General features: G+C 44.0%; 1 protein-coding gene across 1 annotated transcript in view; it reads left to right on the forward strand.

Moving 5' to 3' along the window:
- The first annotated feature begins 2387 nt into the window (after nt 1-2387).
- The window catches only part of DAD1 (defender against cell death 1), a 28855-nt gene continuing 15999 nt past the window's right edge, over nt 2388-15243 (forward strand). The window contains exon 1 of the mRNA XM_004609487.2: nt 2388-2673. Coding sequence (XP_004609544.1) covers nt 2463-2673 — 211 coding nt within the window. The 5' untranslated portion in view covers nt 2388-2462. The remainder of the gene's footprint in view (nt 2674-15243) is intronic.

Genomic DNA, 15243 nt, shown 5'->3' on the forward strand with positions numbered 1-15243 from the left:
TGAGCACCTTACATCTGAAAGGTAGGATAACCCAGGTTGGAAAGTCAGATTCAAGTGAAATTAAGAGGGAAGTGGTGGCTGGAGTGATAGTAAAGTGGGTAGAGTACTTGCTTTTGCATGCAACTGACCTGGATTTAATCCCTGGCATGACATTTGTTCACTCAAGCCTCAGTAAGAGTGATCCTGAGTGCAGAGCCAGGGGTAAGCCCTGAGCATAGCCAGGTGTGGTTCCAAAATAAAACAAAACAAAAAAGTTAAAATGCTAAAAACAAGTAGTTAATTGTAGCTGTTAAAATATTAAGTCTTGGCAGCTAGAGTGATAGAACAGCGTGTAGGGCATTTGCCTTGCACGTGGCCCGATCCAGGTTCAATACCCAGCATCTCATATGGTCCCTTGAGCACCACCAGGAGTAATTCCTGAGTGCAGAGCGAGGAGGAACCCCTGATTATCGCTGGGTTGACAAAAAAAAGTAAGCCTTTTTTTAAGGGTCCGGAATATAGCTCAGTGGTAGAGCAATTCTTTCCTTGCATGTGTGAGGCTGTGGGTTCAATCACTGGCATCAAAAGTTCTTAGCAAATGACTTGGTGGGGGCAGGGATTGAACCAGCCATGCTCTAGTGGGTCTCTCAATTCTGATATCTTGGAATATCATACCTGCTTAAGATTCCAGGTAGGGAGTAGAAAAATGCTAAATTTGACCAAACACTAAACTTTCCACTCTCCTTATAATAATAAAACTCAGGCTTTAACAAAAATTAATTAAAATAAGTAAAATGTCTATAACAGTATTTATATTGGTAATAAAATTATTATCAGATAATGAAATAATTAAAACATCAAATAAGCATAATGAAAGTACTGATAATAATAAAACTATTATCTTTTCCTGGGAACTTCCAAGCAGTGCTCAGGGGACCCTTGGGTTACCCTTGGTGCTAATCAGTATACCACGCAGATGACTCAGAGTGAGGGATCAAGGATGCAGTAATGCTTGGGCCCTGCAGTACTAGTGATCACTTAGGCTTCCTGTGGTGGGATCTAGGGGGTGGCCAAGTTTATATCCAGTGATGCTCTGGGAGAACAGTCAGTGTCAAGGAACCAATTGGCATCAGGTGCAAGCCCCTGTATTATCTCTCTGTCCCAAATCAAGTTAATTCTAAAGATTTAATAGACTTCATCAAACAATCCATAAATTGGGCAGCATACTTACTGTTCAATAAGTAGAAAAGGTTTTGCAAAAGGCTGTACAGAATGAAATTTTTATAGGCAGAAAGGGAAACATAAGGAAAGGGATTTTAGATTTAAGAAACTTATTTATGGGTAATGGTTAAAGGATTTGTGTCATATTATCTCATTTTTCCTTTGGGGATTTGAGGTTAACCCATAACCTCATAGGTTCTTACTGAAAAATTTCCACTGACCAATTAAGATGATCTTTCTGTAAGGAAGATTGAAACGGCAATTAGCTTAGGTATTAAGTCTTGATGCGCTTTGTACAAGCATTCTGGACTTGCCATTTTCGTTTTTAACAACCCCAACCCACCTTCCGCCCCTTCTGGGACATTTTAAGACGGATTGGCCTAAACTAGCCAAACCTAAGCAGTGAGCAGGGCAGAAGGGGCCCAGCACTCCAGAATAGGCCTCCAAAAGTGTTTCCTCAAAGAATACGGAAATCTGTGGGCTATGGTGTTCTACTGAGCTTATTCTTTTTGTTTGTTCGCCACCGCGAGGTGCCAGGGACCGAACTGGGCATCCTACACACAAAGAACTCTCTTGTCTATGTCTCCAGTCTGTACTATCTAATTCTTAATGCTCCAGCAGAGCTAGACCCCTCCTTCAGCTCAGGGTCTGGGATAGGTCAAATTCTGCTGCTTTCCCAGAAACCTAAGTCTTAACTGGGTTCCAGCAGAAGCGCTGGACAAGGTTGTTCTCAAAGTGGGGATAAGCGGATTTACTCTAAAATCCAGGACAGACACGGAGCAGTCAGTGCCTTCAGCACAGTTAGAGCTAAACCGGTGCTAAAGCTCGAGAGGGCCAAGCAGTGGCATTCAAAACACCCAAATCTTCCAGGACGCGCAGGTGGACCAATCAGAGCGGGAACCCTCAGGCAGCTCTGAAGTCCACAGTTAAGGTTCCTCAGGCTCATCCACCCACAGCATCCCGTTGCCAGAGCAACTGTGGGCGTGACCCGTTGACGGCGGAAACAGGACGAGAAAGGGTACACGTCGCCAGATCCACGGCGCAGGCGCAGGAGCTCATTCGGGCGGACGTTGCCGGAAAGATAAGTGCTCTGCGTCTGCGCACTAGCTCTTCGGCGCGGTTGCCTCCCTCTACGCCTGCGCAAAGCGGGCACGCGAGTGGGCGGAGCTGAGTTCCAGGCATGCGCAAACCCTCCATCCGGTTTCACTGCTGGCGGCACTGAGAGTTTGAGAAGCGCGGGCCGGAGTGGCGAAGGCTCAGTCATGTCGGCGTCGGTGGTGTCGGTGATCTCGCGCTTCTTGGAAGAGTATTTGAGCTCCACTCCGCAGCGTCTGAAGTTGCTGGATGCGTACCTGTTGTACATATTGCTGACCGGGGCGCTGCAGTTCGGTTACTGTCTCCTCGTGGGGACCTTCCCCTTCAACTCTTTCCTTTCGGGCTTCATCTCCTGCGTGGGGAGCTTCATCCTCGCCGGTAAATGATTCCTTCTTCGCTATGATACGTGTTTGCCTTTATTCCCGTAGCATTCGTCTCTCCTCCGAGCCAGACCCTCCCCACTTTGTAAAGTTAGAAGAAGCACCGGCCTAGTCCTCTTATTTTTGTCCCCGGTGGAAGGAGAAGTCGAGGCTCGGAGAGGTGGCCCGGATGCTGAAGAACAGGAATGGGATCTAAGAGGAAACACTTTTTCTGCATGTTGCTGCTTCCCCTGCCCATGGCCTCCGGTCCTGAGGGTGCCCAGGCAACTCCATTCCATCGCTCACGTAGCTTTTAGATAGTGGAAGTAAAGAAATAAGAACCCCCCTCCCAGATCTGCAGTGCCTCTCTTCCCGTGGCCGAATCACTGCTAGCCTCTGGCAGAGTGTTTCAGTGCACAGTGTAAGAAACATGCAGGCACTTTGCCTGTCGGTTTATACTTGACGTGCCTGTTGACTTTCGCTGCTTCTGCTTATTCCTCGTGGGTGAAACTCTTTAATAAATTCACAGGCCCGTACTCAGCTTTTATTTCCGGAGTTCTAGTTTAGCTCCATTATTATCATTATCATTATTATTATTATTATTTTCTGATTCCCAGCACTCAATATCGGGTAGACTGTTATATTTAGGGAATGTCGCTCATCCTGTACAAATTTTTTGTCAAAATCTGTTTTTGCTTGTCCAGCATGGATTCAGTACCATCATCCAGGCTTTCTGCTGTAGTTTGAGTCTAAAACAAAGTATTGTTAAAAAAAAAGAAAATGTGGAAGTCATAATGTCTGTGTTTCTCTTTGTCCATTAAGTTTACATTCTGGTTTGGGCACAGGCAAAATCCAGCTTTAGAATTGTCTGGAGATTTCATTTACAGTGCTCCTCTTGCACAAAGTTTCCAGTCTGTAAAGCAGAGGTTTTCAGCCTGTTTACACCTGTGACTGGCACTGGTATTTGAAAACCACAGGCCTCCTTAAACTATGGATTAGAACTCCATAGGGGGTCAATGTAACTGAATAGTGAGAAATTTTGGAAGGTGAAAGGCTTCTTGTAGGCACAACCACAAGAAATTAACCCAGAGTCTACTTACCGAAGTCGAGGCATTTCTGGCAGTGCACACTTGTGTTTCTTGAGTCAAAGGGGTTGCTAGTGGAAAAAGTTTTAAGAATTTCTTAGTCTAGGTCCAGAGAAAGAACTCAGTGGCCTGAGTTCATGTTTTGTCTGCAACATGCCCTGCTTCAGTCCTCAGCACCAAGTGGTTTCTGAGGACCACTGGGTGTGCCCCCCCCAAAAAAAAACTTTAACAAACTGATGTGTAGAATGCTTTTTTTTTTTAGCACAAATTACCTGATCAGATTCATGCCAGAGGTATTCTTTCTTCTCTCATAGCTTAAAATAAGTCTAAGGACTTATGACTTATGCCAGCCTATTCTGGCATTGCAGAGTTAATCTGTTAATTGGAAGTTGCCTTTGAGGTTTCTTCTAGATGACCAAGATCTAGATGTAGCAGTTCAGAATTTAGGAGCTCATATGTTGCCATTATCAGATACACTGTCCTCTTTGCTCTGGGTCCTTTTATTTTTCCCCATGGTTAAGAAGTCTGTTTATTAGATGATAGTCAGAGTGATAGTACAGCTGATAGGGCATTTGACTTGCATGTGACTGACCTGGGTTTGTTTTTCAGCATCTTTTATGGTCCCCTGAGTACCACCAGGAGTAATTCCTGAGCATCGCTGGATATGGCCCCAAAATGAAACAAAGCAAAACAAAACAAAAATAAATCTCTTAGGTGAGCAGAAGGGGGAATCTTGAGCACCTCTAGTAAAGTTTGTTTTGGGGCCACACCTGGCAGTGCTCAGGGGCTACACTAGCTATGTGCTATGATTCATTTGTGATGATCCTCTGAGGACCATGTAGTGGTGGAGTTCAAACCTACATCTTCACATGCAAAAAGTTCTCAGTCCCTTTAGTCATCTTCCCGACCCTCTGGTGACTTTTGTTTGGTGGTTTTGTGTTCCATATCTGGAGAAGGTAGGGATAATGTGGGGCTTGAAATCGCACCAAAAAGAGAAGTGGGAGCCAGGAGATAGTATAGGAATTAAGGCACTTGCCTTACTTGTAGCCAACTTTGGTTCTATCCCTGGCACAACATAAGATCCTATTGAGCATGATCAGAATTCCCCTCCCCCCCCCACACAAAGTCTTTACCTTTCTGGGGTCTCTGGCTTCCTAAGCCTTCTGGTTAAGAAGCAGTGAGGGAAAGAAGTGATGGATTAGAAGTAACATAAGGATGGTAGTAGAGTATTTTGGTTACATTGGATGGTCTTGGGCACTTGATTGTGGTGAGGTGAAGTAACTCTGTACGTTATGCCATAAACACTATTGAAACCAGGTGACCTAAACTACAATTAAAGAAAAAGTTCTTCCTGACAAGGGGAGAAAGTTAAAAAATAAAACTTTAGGGCTTCATGAACTGTCTCTTTTGCTGGAGTGAGTCTGAACTATAGTTCAACATTATTAGGACATTATTAGACTTGTGATAAAGCCAGAGGATTTTTTTTTTTTTTTTTTTGCTTTTTGGGTCACGCCTGGCAATGCACAGGGGTTACTCCTGGCTCTGCACTCAGGAATTACCCCTGGCCGTGCTCAGGGGACCATATGGGATGCTGGGAATCGAACCCGGGTCGGCCGAGTGCAAGGCAAACGCCCTACCCACTGTGCTATCTCTCCAGCCCCCAGAGGATTTTTTTTTAACAAATCATTTTGCCTTAATTTTTGAGGGTGTTGTGGCAAGATAGAATTGGGAGACTGATTTCCCTCATCTCCAATGAGAAGTCAGTGACTTGTTTTTGAAAAGAATGCCTATTGAAAGGGCTTTTTATTAGTGGAGACAGTATGGGAGAATGGGGTTTTCATAGCTGTTAGATAGCAGGTAATTGGGCTGGAGGAGAAAAACTGCAGCCAGAAAAGGATTTATGACAGTTTATAGTTGGCATCAGTTTATACTTGGCATCAGCTACCCGTGGTGTATTCGATATGCCAAAAACAGTAACAACAAATCTCACAATGAGATGTTACTGGTGCCCACTCGAGCAAATCGATGAACAATGGGATGACAGTGCTGCAGTGTAGTGCTATGGTTGGCATTAAAGGGCATCATTTGTGTATCTTTTGACAACATTGACCTTAAAAATTCCTACCCCTTCTGCCATTCCTTAGTTCACATCATTAACTGGAGACTGACTGGTTTTATGCAGAAGTTTGAAGTTGTGGTTATTGAGAAGTTGTGGAGTTGAGAAGGGCGGGAAGCCAATTATCTGCATGTGGTGTTTGGTTTTCTAACTTCCTTGTAATGGGAGAGAGGGAAGGAGGCCACTTTGACTGGAAAAAGGCTATTGTACAATTACTGGGTGCTAGAACATGGTGATTGCCAGACCAGGGAATTTGGACTATCTTGGAGAAAAGCATCTAAGGCTCCCTAAAAAAAAAAAAAAGTAATGTAGAGATGTAAAATTGGTATCAGCACATATGGTAATTGGATGGAAAAGTTCTTCCCACATCTCCCTTTGTTCCTTTGTTGTTGCTCTTTTTTTTTTATTATTTCTTTGGGTCACACCTGGCAATGCACAGGGGTTACTCCTGGCTCTGCACTCAGGAATCACCCCTGGCAGTGTTCAGAGGACCATATGGGATGCTGGGTATTGAACCTGGGTTGGCCGCGTGCAAGGCAAACGTCCTATCCGCTGTACTATTGCTCCAGCCTCTCCCTTTGTTGTTGCTCTTGCTGCTGTTGTGATGGGTGAACAGCTGTGCTGCTCATACATTTTGTTTATTTTTAACATATTTTAGTTCATTGCAGTACCATGTGGCATATTCGATATGCCAAAAACAGTAACAAGTCTCACAATTGTTACTGGTTACTGCTGTCTGCTCGAGCAAATCGATGAACAACGGGACAACAGTGCTACAGTGCTACAGTGCAGTGCCATGATTTACAATCCTGTTGATGCTGGTTTCCTGTGTACATAATTCCAACACCACTCCTTCACCCGTGTACCCATTCCCCTCCCTGACTGATCACACCTGTTAATTGTGGTGCTTGCTGGGGATTTACATGTCAGGTTGTGGTCCTTGCACACATGCTCTCCAGGGACTATGCTCATTAGCTGTGGTGTTCTAGCACATTCTAGTTGTAGTGTTCAGGTACAGTGACTCAGGGTTGCCGTGCACAGGTGTTTTCTAGGGTCGCACTTCGAATCCCCCTCCCTTTTGTAAATTCCCTCTCCCTTCCCCCTTCTCTTTGTTGTTGTTGTTATTTGCTGCCATGACCAGGGGTTGCACCCAAACCTGACTTGTGGTGCTTGCCAGAAGTCACACATAAGATTATGGTGCTTGCTGAGGTTTGCATTCCTCTTATTGGGGTGCTTGCACATGTACTTATCCAGACCCCTACTCTTAGTTGAGGCACACAGGTTTTGGTGAAGCTTACACATGGGCTCATGCAGGGTTGCACTTCCTGGCCCTTGTGTTTGGCCCACCCTTTTTTTGGGGGGTGTTAAGCCTCACTTGGCCAGGGTTGTGCTTGGCATATGTGGAATAGTGGGGACTTGAACTCTTGACCGCACATATGTACAAAGCAGGCATTCTCAGCCGTTGTGTTTGCTGTTCCTCTGGTCCTCACACATCTCTCTGCCACTGTGTCACCAGAGCTCATACTCCTTCAATTACGGTGCTCCATGCAGCAGTGACATGGCCAGAAACTTGTGGCCCCCTGCATCACAGGCAGCCGGAGCTGTCGGGCTCTTGCTTGGTGCATGCTGCGGTCATGGGGATGGATCCTGTAGGTACTGCAATCAACTAAAATATGTTAAAAATAAACAAAATGTATGAGCACCACAGCTGCTCACACATCTCCAGCCCCTGGTGTGATAGGCCTTTTTTTTTTTTTTAAATCTCAATGTAGTACAAGGGTTCTGCGCCACTGTGTTTCCTCTCCTGTTGCTTCTACATGTGTTAATTTATCTTACGCTCTTTGAAAATTGATCTGTACAATTTTAACAAATATAGAATGCTGCCGTGTTTTTAAAAAGCTAGTTATATTTAGCCTCAGTTGTCTGTTATCTTGTTACTTTGTCATGACTGGGAGACTCCTGTGATTTCGGGGAGTGACAGGGAGCCAGAGACAAAAAAATTCCCATTGAGAAAACTTAAAAACAAAAAACAAAAAACAAACAGACCAAAACCCAACAGTTTATGGTGTAGTGGATTTGCCCTCAACCCCTTTTTGGGGGTCACAGAGTCTGACAGTGCTCAGTGATTGCTCCCAGGGCTCCCTCACGCAGTGTTTGCTTTGTCCGAGCTCAGCCTGCTGTGCTCTCTTTCTCTCCTGTCCTTAGTATGCTCAAAGGACATCAGAGGGAGGATATTCTTCTCTTGTCAGAATTTAAACATCTTAGCAGCCAACTGTTTGTCTTTGGTTAGGCATATGTAGAGGAGGATATCTGTTCTTTTTAGAGTAAATAATGGTATTTCCAGCCTTTCTTTTTTTAAAACTGAAATCCTCTTCTCATTTAAAGTGCTGATTTTTGTTTGATTTTTGGGCCACACCTTGTGCTCAGGGATTACTTTCCTGACTTGGTGCTTGGGGGCGGCCTCCAGACCAGTGATACTTGGGGGACCATGTGGTATGGAGAGGGAGCCCTGGTTTCTGCTTGCAAAGCATGTGCTCCGCCTGTTATGCTGCCTGTCTCTTCAAGTGTTTCAGTAGGAGGAATAAGTGAAAAATATTACCTGTACTTTTTAATTCTTTAAATCAGGCTTTTTTTTTCAGTTATCTTTTTTGAGGGGCAGGTGGGTGGGTGTTTTTTGTGCTCAGGGCTCGCTCCTGGTGGGCTTGGGGACTGTCTGGGGTGGCAGTCATTGAACCTGGTCAGCCACATGCAAGGCAAGCACCCTGTCCACTATTATATCTCTTCAGCTCCTCAATTATCTTTTATTTATTTATTTATTTTTTAATTTTTGGGTCACACCCAGCAATGCACAGGGTTTACTCCTGGCTCATGCACTCAGGAATTACCCCTGGCGGTGCTCAGGGGACCATATGGGATGCTGGGAATCAAACCCAGGTCAGGCGCGTGCAAGGCAAACGCCCTACCTGCTGTGCTATCACTCCAGCCCCCCTCAATTATCTTTTAAAAAATATTTTATTTTATTTTAATTAATTGTCATTGTCACTCTCATCCCGTTGCTCATCGATTTGTTTGAGCGGGCACCAGTAACGTCTCTTATTGAGAGACTTATTGTTACTGTTTTTGGCATATCCAATACACACGGGTAGCTTGCCCAGTTAATTCTTACTACAAAAACTGAAAAAAAGTGAAGTATGTGTAAAAAAATTCACCACAATTTAATCGTCATGCCATATTAGAGAAATCTCTTGTAATAGTTTATATATTGTCATCACCTAACTTTTATATAAAAACAAAAATAACCATCAATAGAACAAAAATTATAAGCTTATTTTCTCAATTGTGCCTAAGGATACCTATAAAGTTAGCACTGTTGTCCCGTTGTTCATCTATTTGCTCCAGCAGGCACCAGTAACATCTCCATTGTGAAACTTGTTACTGTTTTCTGGCATATCGAATACCCCATGGGATAATTTTATAAAGGGGCTGGAGCGCTAGCACAGCGGTTGGGCGTTCGCCTTTCACGTGGCCGACCCGAGTTCGATTCCTCTGCCCCTCTTGGAGAGCCCGGCAAGCTACCGAGAGTATCGAGCCCACATGGTAGAGCCTGGCAAGCTACCCGCTCGAACAGATCGATGAGCAACGGGATGACAGTGACATCAATTTTATAAAGAGAATGAATTTATGGTATAATATAAAATATAAAGAGCCTGCAAGGCAGGTGCTCTTCCATTGAAGAGTACTTCAGCCTCCTTGAAATCAGTTTTTAAGTTATTGCACAACTTCGATCTATTCTGTAATCTATAGGAGACAATTTTGGATTAAAGAACACTTTTTTCCTCTAGGTTACAAATCCACAAGGTAATTGAGTTTGAGAATCAAGAGGGTCTAATCAAGAATGTTTTCTATCTCACGGAGGCTATTGTGAGGGTTGGGTCTGACCTTTCTTTGCAGTAGGCAAGTGTCTATGAGGTTTTGGGGTCCTATTCTTTTGTATCTCTGCTAACCTTGTACGTGAGACCTGAGAATCCATTTCTACTTTTTCTTTCCTGTGGCATTGGGATTAAACCTAGGTGTCATATATGCAAGGCAGGTGCTTTATCAGTGAGCCACATCCCTAACCTGAGAACTCTGCCTGAGAATCCTGTTTCTGAATCTCTCATCCCTGTTTCTCTTTCTTCATCCTCTTAATGTTCCTCTCCCCCTCCCCCCTCCCCCCCCACACATCTGGCTTTGCTCAGGAACTGTCCCTCATTCTTTTGTCAAGTGTCACTCCTGGTGTGCTTGGGGGACTGTATGTGCCACTTGCCTTACCAACTATACTATCTTTCCGGCCCCCAAAGATTCTGCATTTCTCATCTAGACTGACCTTTACTCGTCTCTTTAGTTTCTAGCCTCTCTCCTGCTGTTTGGCTGTTTGACGGCTTGATTTGATTTGCAAATCTGATTGTGTCTCTATACATATAGAAGTTGTCCTTTCCAAAGAAAATTAAAAAAAAATCTGCTGCATACAGGCTTTTTCATGATCCTATCTTTCTTGCCTCATTCACAACAAATTCTTTTAATATATGAGAGGTGGGGGGAGCAAGAACGAGAGAGAGTGCGCTTTGAGTGTAGGGAATTGGGACTTTTCATCTCTGCATCCTCAGTGTTTACCTGTATATATATTCAACTGTTAGCATCCTACTAATAATTTGAGGAATACCATGCAATTATGAGCCAGGTTTTCTGCCTGGGTACTGTGGGTTCACTCCGTGAAACACAGTTTTGGTCTCTGCACTCAGAGTTCATAATCTAGTGGGAGAAACAGTCAAGTGTAACTATATAGTAGTGTGATGGAGACGTTTTGGCGAGAATAGGAACACAAATGGGCACTCAGCTCTGCCCAGAGGCCCTATAATTCTTTTCTAATAGCTGTGCTTTCCAGAAATAAACTTCATAGTTTTTCTCTTTGCTCTTTTATATCCCCTCTTTTCTTTTATTCTCAGCTGATGATCTTGTTTTATTTTTCACAAAAAGAGTAGATAAATCTTTTTCTCTCACCAGAGAATCAGCAACCTCTGCTCTGATTGACTTCCCAGATCGTTAAGACTCTGTGCCTTGTTCAGCAAAGGCCACTTCTCAAGCAGGAAATCTAGTTGATTTTTGCTCCTTCAGAACTTAGCTTCTGCAGTCATTCTTTCATCCTACATTATTAATTTCTCTCTATGCCGTATTTCTAATGTTTTAATGTCCAGTTAAAAGTACTTTCAGGCTTCCTCGGGCCTGACATCTCATACTGTACACCACAGGTATACCAGGAGTAGCACACCACATTGGATAGGGTGTAAAGTAGAAGGCAACCAATCTTGATTAAGAAAATATTAACACACAACACATAACCTGTAGCAACATGTTAGTAATCTCTTATGTGAGAACTTAATGCCCCCAGGGTGAGATACAACAATCTTCATACGTTTTCTTTTAAGGAAATCTTTTTTGACCATTTTAAGTGAATTAATCACAACAACCAATACAAAATAAATCATTTTGGGTTTGCTCTTAGGGCAGGCTTGGGTGGTGGTTGAGAAAATTGGAAATGATGGTGGTGGGAAGGTATGATGGTGATGGAATTGGTGTCGTAATATTGAGTGTAATAAATCACTGTGAACAACTTTATAAAAATAAAAAAAATGCTTTCAGACAAAGATGAAGGAGACATATGTTTGGTGGAGTACAGAATTGGATTTAACAGTATTTACACACCATGTGCCAGTGATGCATACTGAAGCCTACATAGTGGTAAAATGCAGCTATTCTTCACAAAGCAAGAACTCACTTTACCCCAGGTACTCCTCCAGTTGCCATTTTGTTTCTTTCATCTCCATCATCACTGACTTATTTGAATGAAGTCTGTTTCTGCTTTCTTATATTCTGTGTTCCTTAACTCACTCTTGGTGGTGGCGTGATCCCCACCATACCAGGGAAATGTTTCTTGCCATTTTGCCTAACCTGCTGGTCACCTACCTCACCTCCCTTACCTGATTGTTCAGCAGCCTGGATCATAGTTGGACTGCTTCCTTCTGTGTGAAATACTTCTCAAAACTTTTACAACACTCTGTTCTCCTGGTAGAGTTCATGGTTCTCTTTTCTGTTTTTCTCTATGTCAACAGATAAATTTAAATAATATCTATATAACTCCAACATATGTACTAGTTTTGACCTGTCCTCCAAATTCCAAATTTGTAATACAGTTACCCAGTTAACCTCCGCCCCATATGCTGGCAGTACTCAGCTTACTCTAGGCTGTGTACTCAGGGATCACTCCTAGTGGGGCTGGGTGGGCCATCTCTGGTGTTAGGAATTGAACCTTGCTTGGCCATGTAAAGCAGATTCCTTACCCGCTGTACTGTCTCTTCAGCCCTGTAACATCTTATTTAGATGTCTGTATACCTGTTAAATTAAACTTTCACCCACCCATCTGCTTCTTTACCAGTCTCTATGGTTTCAGAATTGCTTGAATTGTTGAAGCCAGAAATTAGGCTTCAACCTAATTGAAATAAATTGTCTTCACCTAAGTAGGTTTCCTCAGTCCTTTGATTTCTTTTTTTTTTTTGGGGGGGGGGTCACACTCAGCGATGCACAGCGGTTACTCCCGGCTCTGCACTCAGGAATTACTCCTGGTGGTGCTCAGGGGGACCATATGGGATGCTGGGAATCAAACCCGGGTCAGCTGTGTGCAAGGCAAAAGCCCTACCCGCTGTGCTATTGCTCCAGCATCATTCCTTTGATTTCTTTATCTCCACATCTAAATCCAGCAAGTCCTCTCTTCTTAAGTATATATTGTCTCTCTTCTATCCATTCTTCCTGTCATCACCTGTGTATGCTGGTCCATAAATGATTCCTCTGTGTCTTCTTTAACTTTGCAGACCATTCTCCACATGCTGTTCTAGCAATTTTAAAACATTCCTGGTAACACATGTTCCCCTGAGTCTACGAGGGTTGACCAAAGCTGGGATTAGCTCCTGAGTACTGTCACCTCCCTTCCACTTCCCTTCCCCCTCAAAAAAGAGAAAAATCAGATTATTTTTACTTTAAATCAGATGTAAAACCAGGTTATAATTATCTGATTTAGATAGATTATTCACTTGTATCACTTGTCATCCCATTGATTTTTGATTTGCTTGAGTGGTAACGTCTCCATTGGTTCCTGTCATGTGCTAGTGTAGCCCATTGGTATCTGCTCACATGAAGAGCCTCAAACCGTTCATTCAGGGTTTTGACGAAGAAGTCTGATCATCTCGTAGGTGGGCGACCATGCGGTCTTTTGACGTCCCGTAGAATCCAGTCGGTAACAGATCTAGTCCAGCAGTCGTCTCTAAATTGCATTATGTGTCCGGCCCCTCTGACTTTCGATGCCTTGGCAAACGAGACAGCGTCTCTGATTCTTGATTGTTGACGGAGGTAGGAACTCGATTCCTTCTCACTTGCGTGAAACGTGATATAGGTGGTCGGCAACTACACCACCTCCGCTTCGCTGATGACATCGTTCTAATAACACCAAACATTAGCCAAGCGGCACAAATACTGCCCGACTTCAACCTCGAGTGTGAAAAGGTCGGACTGCAGCTGAATCTCACCAAGACAATGTTCATGAAAAATGAACTAGTCCCTGACGTTCCATTTGCTTTCAATGGAACAAACATCTCCGAATGCAGCAGCTATGTGTATCTGGGTCGAGAACTCAACATGAGGAACAACTTGGCGCCAGAACTGCGCAGGAGAAGAGAGCGGCGTGGAATGCCTTCAAGAGCATCAAAGAAGTGGTTAAGAGGACGAAGAACCTCTGGCTCCGAGCACATCTTTTTGACTCCACCGTTCTTCCTGCACTAACATACACCTCAGAGATAGATTATTAATAGGTTAAATCAGATTTTTTTCTGCTTAAAACTCTGAAATGTTCATATTCTGTTACTTTATTTTTAATTTTTTTAAAAAAATTATTTTTTGAATCACCATGAGAACAGTTACAAAGCTTTCTGGTTTAAGTCTTGGTCATACAACGATCAAGTCCATCCCTTCACCAGTGCACATGCTCCACCACCAAGAACCCCAGTATACCCTCCCGTTCCACCCCTCCCCCTGCCTGTGTGGCAGAAGATTTCCACTTTACTCTCTCTCCACTTTGATCACATTCAGTATTTCGACAAAAGATCCACCATTATTATTTGGAAATTTTTCCAACGATCAGATCTGCCGAAAAGCCATCATTAGATAATTTGTTTCCTATTGCTGATTATGAAGAGCATATGATGTCATGCGGTTGCGAAGTGTCCGTGCGATTTTGGTTTTCTGATATTTTAGTAATGTCTGGAGGGATTTCTGTCAAAAGCCTCCAGGTCCCGAGATTCGTTTGTGTGCCTCTAGGATCATGGCCATTCGGAAGCCAGGAGCCATTCATGGGCGGCAACTTGGGGCGGGGAGAGGGGCCGGTTCCAGCCCCCATCTTGTGAGGCCCCGCAATGTCACGTCACTGCAGTCTCATACCTGGATGTCCAGTAGGCTCTGAAAAGATGGCGGCCCCTGTGCCACTGGGGAGAAAAGGCGGAAGAGACAAACACCTTTCACCACCTGGGGTGGCACAGTGCCATAGATTAATGCTCAGTCCAGATGTATTTCTGCCAAAAGGCGCTGGGTTCCGAGATGGGTTTGTGTGCCTCTGGGGTCATGGCCGTTCAGGAGCCAGGAGCCATTGGTGGGTGGCAACTTGGGGCCTCATAGGGGCGGGGAGAGGATGTTCTGTTACTTTTAGAATGTTAGCAGACTCCCCTAGCATGCTGATGGTACCCTGCATTCTTGCAAAGCCCCAGCGGGAGGCCTTGAGCTGCTTGTCTCCTTGGTCACTGTCGGCTGGTCAGTGGGACCTGCTATAACGTGAGTGTATTAAGATTGTCTGAGTTCTCTATGCTTTGCTCCAGATTTTTATGTGCTTGTCTCCTGTCTTTTGAATTGAGTCTTAAGGAGCCCCTTCTTTGAGAGGCATTCTATGACCATCACATAAAAAATAGATTCCTAGTCACTTTGTTCTTTTTTTTTTTTTTTCCTTTTAACCACAATTTTTTTTAATTTATTTATTTTTAATTAGAGAATCACCGTGAGGGTACAGTTACAGATTTATACACTTTTGTGCTTATACTTCCCTCATACAAAGTTCGGGAACCCATCCCTTCACCAGTGCCCATTCTCCACCACCTGTAAACCCAGTGTCCCTCCCACCCTCCCCAATCCCATCTCCCCCCCACCCCACCCTGCCACTGTGGCAAGGCATTCCCTTCTGTTCTCTCTCTCTAATTAGCTGTTGTGGTTTGCAATAAAGATGTTCAGTGGCCGCTGTGCTCAGTCTCTAGCCCTC

The sequence above is a fragment of the Sorex araneus genome, chromosome 3 (assembly GCF_027595985.1).
Source record: "Sorex araneus isolate mSorAra2 chromosome 3, mSorAra2.pri, whole genome shotgun sequence".
Classification (NCBI taxonomy): Eukaryota; Metazoa; Chordata; class Mammalia; order Eulipotyphla; family Soricidae; genus Sorex; species Sorex araneus.